Source organism: Nannospalax galili, unplaced genomic scaffold, assembly GCF_000622305.1.
Source record: "Nannospalax galili isolate Female #2095 unplaced genomic scaffold, S.galili_v1.0 scaffold186, whole genome shotgun sequence".
Classification (NCBI taxonomy): Eukaryota; Metazoa; Chordata; class Mammalia; order Rodentia; family Spalacidae; genus Nannospalax; species Nannospalax galili.
In genome coordinates this window covers 5916946-5927949 of record NW_008358774.1, presented here as the reverse complement: position 1 = coordinate 5927949, position 11004 = coordinate 5916946, and the positions used below count along the sequence as shown (strand labels likewise).

General features: G+C 38.9%; 1 protein-coding gene across 8 annotated transcripts in view; it reads left to right on the top strand.

The window, feature by feature from the left end:
- Myb (MYB proto-oncogene, transcription factor) overlaps nt 1–3021 on the top strand; it is a 31652-nt gene extending 28631 nt beyond the window's left edge. For 6 of the 8 annotated variants that reach the window (XM_008822084.2, XM_008822080.2, XM_008822086.2 and 3 more), the window contains one exon: nt 1702–3021. In XM_008822084.2, coding sequence (XP_008820306.1) covers nt 1702–1818 — 117 coding nt within the window. In that variant the 3' untranslated portion in view covers nt 1819–3021. The remainder of the gene's footprint in view (nt 1–1701) is intronic. The other 2 variants (XM_008822083.3, XM_008822082.3) reach the window with 2 other exon arrangements.
- The last annotated feature ends 7983 nt before the right edge of the window (nt 3022–11004 follow it).

Here is an 11004-nt window from a genome sequence, read left to right as displayed (position 1 = left end):
AAAAATATATATATTTTTTAGTCTACGATTGAGTCCAGAGAAATATCATTCACTTAGAACTATTCCAAAGAATGTTGTAATTACACTGGTGAGCTTATTTAAGAAAATATTAAATGTGACTTTGTGTTAGAAGTCAAGCTAGAATACTTGCCATCTTTGTTATGGTTTCTGTGATAGACCATTCTTTGAGAAACTGTAGGATGATCCATTTGCTAGGTAGTATGCCAAGTTGCATGCTGAACCTCTGAACTTTCAGAATAAACTTGTGCACTTGACTATGCCACTTTCTTTGATGCAGAGTAGGGAGATGGCCTCGCTGAGAAGCTTGGAGATTAGGAAAGTCAGAACACACCATCACAAACCTTATGTCCCTAGAACTTTATTTTAGTCATTAAGCGTGGAAACCCACCACCATGCCAGCACAATGTCCATTCAGAATTATCACAGTTATTTGCTAAAAGTCTTCTGCCTCTCACACCACCTCTCTATGCTTCTGCATGGATTAGAAGGTTCCATCAAGTTGTTTATGGTGTTGTTGACAAGAGGCCCACTGCAAGCAGTAGCTCACACACCTTAGGGACGTGGCCTCTCGTACCCCACCTCCGTACAGATTCTTGCTCCATCATTTCTTAACTTTGTAATCTCAAGCATGTTGCCCAAATTCTTTCTTTCATGTAAATTTCCTGGTGTGTAAACTTGGTATGGTGCCACAGGTGTATCTGTGCCTCAGGTAATTTGTGTGAGAGTTAAATAAGACTGACATGCGAACATCTCAGGAGTATGGGCAGCACATAGTAAGGGCCTGTTCACTGTTGTCGTTTAACGACTGTATTCCTTTTCCCTCCTTCAGCTTTTCCCACCAACACTACCCGAGTTGAAACTTCCTAATTCTTTCCCTCTCTCTCTCCTACTGTCCTTTCATTCCATCTATGTCCTGGCTACAGTGTCCTCAGTGTCTTGTGCCCTATTCAATTGCTTGTGGCACCACAAATCTCCATACACAGTTATTTTACCTCCTGTTATAAAGCATGGTACATTCTGTCTCTTAAAGAGAACATTAGGTACTGGAGAGCAAAGACCTTGTTGTTAGAGACAGGGTGTAGCTATGTAGCCTGTGATGGCCTTTAGCCTACTATGTAGCCTAGGCTGACCTCAAACTCTTGATTTTCCTACCTCTGCCTTCAAAACGCTGGGATAACAGTGGTTCATCACTGTGCATGGATATGGCCTTTTTTACTCTCCATTTGTCCCATGGAAAATAAAAAGGTCTATGTGGATATGCACAGTTAATTAAGAAATATATATGTAGGCTTATCAGATATTGATAAGTTCCATCACTTAAATGAGCTTCTTGGCTCAAGCACTCATCAGTTTACTGAGTGAGTAGACCCATAAGTTGCCTTAGGTATCTGGAGAATTATGTGCACCCCTAGCTCCAACTTGATAAAATCACCTAAGAGAGAGAAGGCATTCCAGTAGCAAGATGTTGCATTTTAGGAAACTATGTGGCATGGAGTTTCTGACCCAAGAGCACTGGGCTCTGAGGATCCTGCTGCAGAGTACCTGACAGAGTCTTCCTGGCATCGACCACTTGCCATCTGACAGTGTTGTAGGTTGTCATGCTGGGGTGGGGAAGCACCTCTGGACTGCAATCTCAGTTTCCTGGTCTGACCCTACTGTCACCCTCTTATCCCCACTTAGCCTTGCAGTGGAACCTGGGAGCCAGCATCCTGTGGGAAGACAGAGGATCAGATGACAGCTTCAGGTCAGGCTCGCAAATATGTGAACGCGTTCTCAGCTCGGACTCTGGTCATGTGAGACATTTCCAGAAAAGCATTATGGTTTTCAGAACACTTCAAGTTGACTTGTGATATGTCATTCCTCAGCATGGAACTCTTCATGATTAAAAGAAGAGCCTATTTTTGTTGTGGTACAACAGTTGAGAACAGCACCAAGTGCATTTAGTTGAGTGAAATCTTACTGGATTTCAACCAACTAAAAGGATTTTTAAAAAATAAATAACAGTCTTACCTAAATTATTAGGTAATGAATTGTAACCATTTGTTAATATCGTAATGCAGATTTTTAAGAAATGATTTATTTGTGTTTTAGAGGATCCAACAGATCAGTATTTTTTACTGTGATGAGTTTTTTTCTTTTGAAATTGTTCACGAAGAAAGATACTCCAGTATTTCACTTTTCTCAATCATTGAACATACACATAGATTTTTTTTAAAAAATCAGTAAAAGCATTACTCTAAATGCTGGCAAAATACCATGAGACAGTTAATAGAGACTGTAAATGCTCGTTTGTGGTTAATAACCTTGGAGGTACATTTATTGTACTAAACAATTTCATGAGTTTTTTTGTTAGCTTGCTTTAAAAATTATTACTGTATGAAATAGTTTTATAAAAAATATATTTTTATTCAGTAATTTAAATTTTGTAAATGCCAAATGGAAAATGTGTTTTGCTGCTATGGTGGTAGCCTGTAGAGATGCTGCTAGTTGACAGGGCAGTAGAGCTTGGATGGAAAGAAACTCGGTGTTAGGTAATTGACTATGCACTAGTATTTCAGACTTTTTTATTTTTATATTATATATACATTTTTCCTTTTGTAATACATTGGAAAAGTTATTTGGGAGATTTTTGATTTGTTGTATGTTTTTTGTTTTTTAGGAATTTTTTTTTGTTATTGTTGGTTTATAAAAGCATGCATTGCACTTCTTTTTTTTTGGGAGATTTATGTTGTTGATGTCTTGTGTTCTGTTTTGAGTTCAGCCTGACTGCTCATTAATTCAGGTGTTCTGAGTTTGATCTGCATTTGCCATAGTTCCCAAGTGTATGGTCCCAGAACTGCCCTATTGATCCTGTTTGCAGCAGGGGAGACAAAGATGAAGGTCAATAGCCAGTTGCTGCCTTAAGAACATTTGGTGCAAAAATGGCCAGCACTGAACTTTCGAAATGACAGTGTACTTACTGCCTTGTAGCAAAATAAAGCTGTGCCCTTATTTTACATAACTTTGACTTCTCTCATATTTGTCATTGTGGGTAATGATATACATTCAAGAAAATAAACTCAAAACACTCTGCTCTTTAAAAAAGTTGCTGAACATCCAAACTTTATGTGAAGAAGCCAGAAATTATCACTATGGAGAAAGATGAGACAAACCAAGTTAAATAGTTCACAAAATAATCACAATGACAGTTGGGAGGAGGAAGACTTTTCCAGAGTGTGTCTACCATGGTTCAATAACTTTTGAAGTGGAATTAGTTCACTTACAAAGGTACAGATACGGGCTGGAGAGATGGCTCAGCAGTTAAGAACACTGACTGTTTTAACAGAAGACCTGGGTTCGAATCCCAGCATCCACATGGCAGCTAACAACTGTCTGTAACTCCAGTTCCAGGGGATCCGACAGCCTCTTCTGTCCTCCACTAGCATTACCCGACATAGGTGTACTTACCTATATGCAGGCAATACACGCATACACATAAAATTAAAAACTTAAAAAAAAAAAAAAGTACAGATACCTGGACTGGGGAAATAGCTCAGTGGGTAAAGTGCTGCTTACCACATAAGGACCTGAGTTCGAATCCCCAGAACATACATAAAGCAGACAAGGCAGTGCATGTCTATAGTCCCATTGATCCTATGGCAAAATGGGAGGCAGAGACAGGGGAATCCCTGGAAGCTTGCTGGTCAGCAAACTTGGCAAACGCAGCAGCAAACAACAGAAAGACACTGTCTCAAGAGATGGTGGAAGGTAAGGAACGACACCTGAGATTGTCCTCTGACCTCCACACACATGCCATGGTGTGTGCATGCCCACATTCACAAAAACACACACATCGTATATGCATGCATGAACACACACGCACACACACACACACATTTTTTTTTTTAAGTGGTGCTATTCTAGATATAGGCAGGGTGTAGATACTGAAGGGTGGTGCTGTGTGAAGGGGGAGAGTCATGGAGATTATGAGGCATTGAGAGATGCACTCATCTCTGGCAAGATGCTTTTCCCTGCTTTATAGCCACCATGATGTAAGTTGCTCTGCTCTTCCATGTTCCCCCACCATGATGAAGTTTCTGAAACGGTGAACCCAAATAAAACCTTTTTCCCTTCCATTGTTCTGTGAGGCATGTTATCACAGGCATCCCAATATAGTTTGTGTGGCCCAGCTCCCCATTTTATAGGTGAATCCCCACTGGCTCCACCTCTCAGTTCAGAATTCTTTTGCTGTGCTATAATAACGAATGAGCATATACTATTTTTCTTCTATGTCACTGGTCCAACTCCAGCTTTGAGTTTTTGTATGAATGACACAGCAGGTGTTCACAGAGCCAAGGATTTGTTAGATCTAATGACTTGTCTTTAGAACTGCTCTACATTCTTTGATTGTCTTGAGTGTTAGGAAGCTTTGCATATTCATGCCCTTTCAGGGTACTTTTCCCGTTGCTGACTGTGCCATTTACTCGCAGTATAAACCTGGACAAATCAACAAGCTCTCTGAGCCCCTTTTCTTTATGTAGGAAATGAGGTTGGTTATTCCTACTATGAAACTTAGGAGTAAAGCACTATACAAATTTCATATCACCCATGCACCTTTCCAGAATTAAGTGATGTATGTTGTAACAAGTTCATCTGGTTCACGTGTGCTTTGCCAAGTACAGAGTTAACCTTTAGGGTTACATTGTACTTATTAAAATATATTCATGAAAAGAATGAACTGAGTTTTACACTGAATTGAAATATATATTTACTTTTCTAACAAGTATATATCCCAGTAAGGAGTCAGAAAACCTAAGCTAGTAAATAGAAATGTAAATTTAGATTTCATATGCAAATATACTCACATCACAATCATTTCACGAGCATCTCTAAAACATTTATATGACTTGATCATATTTTTTGATATTTTTAAAATTTATTTTTATGTGTATGAGTGCTTTGCCTGCATGTTGTCAGTGCAATGTGTGTGCAATGCATGCAGAGGTCAGAAGAAGAGGTCGGATCCCCTGGAGCTGGAGTTACAGACAGCTGTTAGCCACTATGTGGGTGCTAGAATGGAAGCTGGGTCCTCTCCAAGAGTAGACAGCGTTCTTAACTGCTGTGCCAACTCTCCGGCCCATGTCTTGCTTATTTTTATGTTTATAAAAACATGTAAAATTTTCAAGAGATTATGGATAACCTAACTGTTGAATAAATTTTGAGTAATCTAAAGGTTTTTAGAATAAGGAACAATACATTAATGGAATAAAGTGCATGGGTAAGTTGGATGAAGCCAAATTTTAACTGTAACAAGCACAGGGAAGTTAGCTTCCAATATGTTAATCAGGCCCCCAGCAGCTGAGGTCACAGAATGAGACCCATTCCTTCTAGACCTTCTTGATGTGTTGAAGTTCTAGAGATGGTGAGGGTGGGAATAAATGATAGATTACGTCTATGAGGAGGCTGGCATGTAGCTCAGTATCAGCATGTATGAGGTCCTCGATTTGATCCTCAGCACCTTACAAAAAAAATAAACAAAAGAGCCTCCAACACTAATCTACGTGCAAAACAGTTGAAAGGTGGGTATGAGAGATAGTTCTCCTACATGGATTTTTCTAGTGACTCCAGGAAGGCAATGGTCAGAGGTTTCTAATTCATTGCTTTAAAGTATCTTGTTTTTTAGTTCTGAATGCCAGAGAGTCCAGAATCAAGTATTGGTAAATGTAGTGTCTGGCTGGGGCCCACTTCCTGATTCACAGATGGCATCGTTTGCTCTATTTTCTGTTTTCACCCAATTAATTTTGTTGGTTGGGTGGTTGGCTGGTTGGTTAGTTGGTTGTTTGGTTGGTTTGCTTCTTTGAGACAGGATAATGTAACACAGGCTGGCCTTGAACTTGCTATGTAGCTGAGGATAACCTTGAATTCCTGATCCTCCTGTCTCTGCCTCCCAAGTGTTGGACTTGCTGCCCTGAGCCATTACACTCAGTTCCAATTAGTTTTTGTTGTTTTGATTTGTGTTTTAGTGATTCAACTCATTACAGCAGAAATTCAGGTAGCAAAATACACGGAAGTGGTATATTTACTACTGCAATGAAAATTTCCCCTCTAAGCTACTGTATGTAAAACAACATCTGTGTTGGGTGCATTTGAACAATGGGAGAGACGCTGAGAAGACTGATGTGTTCTCTGCCCTCAGATGGGTCTGACAGATCTCAGAGTTGTCTAGGGAACATTGATCCTTATTTCTTTAAAAACAACAACAACAACAACAACCACAACAACAAATAGTTTCTAGTGGAAGAGACTTTGGCATCATCAGGGTCCCCCAACAATGAAGATGGAAAGACTTCTAAGGCTCATGTCCCTGACTGAGCATTAAATTTACTCAAGTTTCAATATCTTCTTAAAATATCTCTAATCATTCTTTGATATACTAATATATGTGTAAAAGTTAGGGCAATTTTCCTTTAACTTCTTGGTTTCTAATCTGCAATATATCTTGCATGTGCTCCTTCGCCAATGCCAGTAATGATACAAGTAGTGATATAGTATTTGCTGAGAGCTTAGGATAAGCTGTAAAAGAGGGCAGTGCAGGGGAAGGTTTCTAGAAGTGAGAAGAATACTGGTGAAATCTGAGGGGTCAGAGTGTTGAGAAACTGAAAGGGAAATCTGGCCAAAAAAAGCAAAGATAGACGGCCAGAGAGCCACATAGATTGAGTTTGAACTTTGTCCTTCCAGATATGGGGAGTTATTAAATGGTTTTAGGCAAAGGAATGACATGATTAATTAGTCTGCTTTATATAAATAATCCTGTTGAAATTTTTTATTCACAGATAGTATAAAATTAATGCTCAGGTTACCACAGAAAGATGATTACAGAGTACAAATTTCATGCCAGTTAATTGTTTTTTTCAAAACATATTTCCTATTGGTTAATTTCAAAAGAAGGTGCTTTAATCCTAGAAAATATAACTGCAAAAATATCGTTTGATCTGAAGTTCATAAAAAGCTGTTTTCACATTTTATAGTCCATAAAGCAATTATCTCAGAAAGAACTGATTGCACAAGACACCTTTCTCCTTTATGAGCAGAATATTTTCAACCAATAATTGACTGAAAATCTACCTTGTCATTTTCAAAAGCTGAATCTTCCACTGAACTTTTAGATGGTATAGTCCTTGATTATATTTTGATATTTTGACGGATGAAATCCTGGCAACATTTGTTCCTTGATGAAGCTTTCAACTTAGTTTTATATTTTATTTTACTCTTAACCCTAGAACACATTCTAATAATCAGTGGTTCTGGGGTTTTATTTGACATCAGAAATACTGCAGGAATGTATTGAGAATGGAGATTCTGAATTCCACCCTCGGGAATTTAAATCAAGGATGAGTGAAGAGTGGAGATCAAGTCCTTAGTATTTAACAAAGCTTCTTAGTGATTCCAACACAGGTGGTCTGAGGGACCCACACTACAAAAACCCTGCCTTGTGAACAAACTTTCAGCCCTGTGTTTTCTATCTAAATACTCTTCAAAACTTTCAATTTCTGATTAAAATGTCCATTGACCTATACAGCATTAGAAAAATATTAAGCCCCTAACTATAAGATTTTCTTAAATCCAGATTATATTCTTGATGTTGGTAATTAAAGTCAATGTTGATCTTCCAGTCCATCTTTTGTCTGCTTTTTATAATTACAGAGAAGCATACATTTATTCACAGTTTATTTGAACCTCTTTTTAAAAAAAATATATTATTTTTATTTTATGTGTATGAGCATATTGCCTGCGTGTGTATAAGTGCACCTATATCACGCAATGTCAGCGGAGGTCAGAAGAGGGCGTTGGATTCCCCTGGAACTGGAGTCACAATGGTTGTTAGCTGCCATGTGGGTGCTGGGAATCAAACTCGGCATCTGCAAGAGCAGCCAATGCTCCTAACTGCTGAGCCAACTCTTCAACCCCTGTTTGGACCTCTTTTATCCACATGGTTCTACTGCACATGTTCTATCAAAAGGGAATACACACAAGGAGTTTAACATGGAAACAAAACAAAACAAAATTTTCATTCAAAGAAGTCCTTGTTTGTAAAGCAGGCTCTAATCAACTTGTTGACAACCCTTGTTCGAGTCACTTTAAGCCTCTGTGCTTTGGGATTTCTTTAAGTGGAGGAAGCATTTAATCCTGTATATAGTTACAAAGCATACAGAAGTTCTCAGATCAAAGACAAACAGAACTCAAAGAAAGTTTCAGTAACCCAAAGACGCTGGAATATGTGGGGAAGATTGTGAGGTTTATACTCTAAAGAACAGGCTCTGAGACGAAGTTACAAGTTAAGGAAACGCACTTGGATTGCGTTTGGGGCAGACATCAAGAACAGAATCGGGATTTGCTTTTATCTGATTACATCTCTTTAAAAGTAAATCTGTCCACCCGTTTTTGTTTGTTTTTGAGACAGGGTCTCCCTGTAGCCCCAGCTGACCTGCAACTCACTATGTAGACCAGGTTGGCCTTGATATCACCTGCCACTGCCTCTTTCACCTACTTTTTAATGGTACTTTCTAACCACAGACAAATATAACTCATTGAGTTATTCAGGTTAGAACCTCACACTCATTTATTCAACAAATATTGATTGAGCACTTCCTATGCAAAGCAGAATTCAATTGAGTGTATATGTATTATATATGTATATATCCCAAACATACTAGAAAGAAATGGGCCTATACTGTAGTAATTATATTTCTTTATATCAAAAATATTCCTTTCAATGTTTTAGAAGTCCTGACATCAAGCTCTCTCTATAAACAGTCTGATTTTTCTTTTATTGAAAACAGTTATAAAACCCAGTCATACAGCTGGTGATACCACAAAATAAAGGAAGAGCTTGGAATATTTCTGCAGCGATTCCAGAAAGAATCTCCTTCCTTTTTATTTATAATGAAACTAGGAAGTGTTCCATGTACTTTATCCAGGCATATATAAGCCATGTGCTTAATGACTCATGAGTTAGTACATGTCAGAACTGCTCATTGTAGGGACCCTTTAAATCTCCAGTTTCTAACCCAACCTAAAGTAAGTACTCAAAAAATAGTTGGAAAATCCATGGATAAATGCCGGCTAACATCCCTATAAATAAATGTGAGCCAGCATCACCTCTACCCTACCTGTGTGACTAGGGCTAAACCCTTCATCTCTGGATCTATGTTTACTCAGCTATAATTGACTTTGAACTAGCTTAGCCATATATTCCTTCTAGTTCTTACACTCTAAATAAAATCATTAAGAAATGAGAAACTACAGTGGTTTTAAAAGATTTTTAAACATGTACATTGCTCATGAAGGTAATATATTTGGTAACGCTTGCTAAACACCAAGTATATGGAGAGAGAGGGCATTTCCATACTTTGGGTTCCTTCTGTCTCTAACTCCAAGCCTTACAATTACTGCTTAAATGGATTCCAAGAAATTCAATAGTACTTTGCTGTGCTACTTGAAAGCTGCTTAGCGTACGGAAGCTCTCTGAGTATCTCCTGATTTATATGACAAGTTATCCAACCAGCTATTTCATCATAGAAAAGTCAAAGACAGCTTATATCTACTTATCTAACATTCAGGGAAACAACAACAACAACAACAACAACAAAACCAATGGCTTAGAACAAGGGGTAGGCAAACTGCTGCCCTTAACCAGAACTGGGTCAGTGCCTGTTTAAGTAAGCACATTTCACTGGAACATAGCTTATGCTCTCATTTCTCATTGGCTAAGGCTAGCTCCAACTGTTACCGTGGCAGAGTTGAATAGTTGAGGGGAAAAAAACAGCAACCTGTAACCCACAAAGCCTTAATATTTACACTTTAGAAAGTTTGTGACCCTGTCCCTAAAAGAAAAGTTCTATAGAACAGGGATAAAGAAGAGGACACTAATGAATCTCTCAGTTCTCATTAATGAAAATCCCTCATGCAGCAGCAGGCCAGGAACACAAAAGGTCACAAATGGCCAAAACGTAGAGATCAAGAGTCTGCAGAAGACTGGTCCTTGGACAGGACTCCTATATTAAACTCCACCCAGCCAGGGCTCAGGGACCATCACTGAAGAGGGGGTAGAAAGATTGTAACAGCCAGGGAGAAGGTGCATAATCATATGGAAACAGAGTCCTACAAGCTCCTGGGACCCTGCTTATATTAACCTATAGCAATAGCGTCAGCATTCACAAGTCCCATGCAAACTCGGGCAGACAAAAACCCAGCCTAGAACTGGGGAAATGAACAGCGGACCCCAATCTTAGCTGAAGAAATATTGGGAACTGATTACTGCTGGGAGAGGAAAAGCTGATCTTCCTAAAACCAGAGACCCTAGATAGGCTGACTAGACCTCAGTGAATGAACTTGCACTGGGAATGCCAGGGGACACTGACTTGACACAGTGGGCCTTACCACAGATGACAGAGGATATGGGTTCCAGCAGGGGGCTATGGAAGGGTGCCGGTGGGGATGGGGGTATATAGATGATTAAGATTGAAATATTCTGTATGAAATACACAAAAAATAAATAAAAACAAATTTAAAAAATAAGAAAAGGAGTTCTACTCAGTGGTAAAGAAAAATGAAATCATTGAATTTGCAGGTAAATGAATGGAACTAGAAACTGTTATACTAAGTGAGGTAACCCAGACTCAGAAAAACAAGTGATGTATGTTCTCCCTCATTTGTGGATCCTATCTCCAAACTCTTAGATGTAAGCATATATCCTGATATAACCACAGGAGCCAGGAAAATAGAAGGGAACCAAGGGGGAAAGGGAGAAAAAGGAACTTGAGAGAGGGGGATAGTAGGAAACAGGAGTTATCAAAGGGCAAAGGAGAAAAATGGAGGGGACGTTAACTGGGGAGGGAGGGGAGGGCTGCACAGGGGCAGAAAGAGGAAAGAGAGATAAATAATACTTGAGTGGTATGATTAAACCAATGAGAAATGCAGTATTTAATAAGCCTACTTAAAATG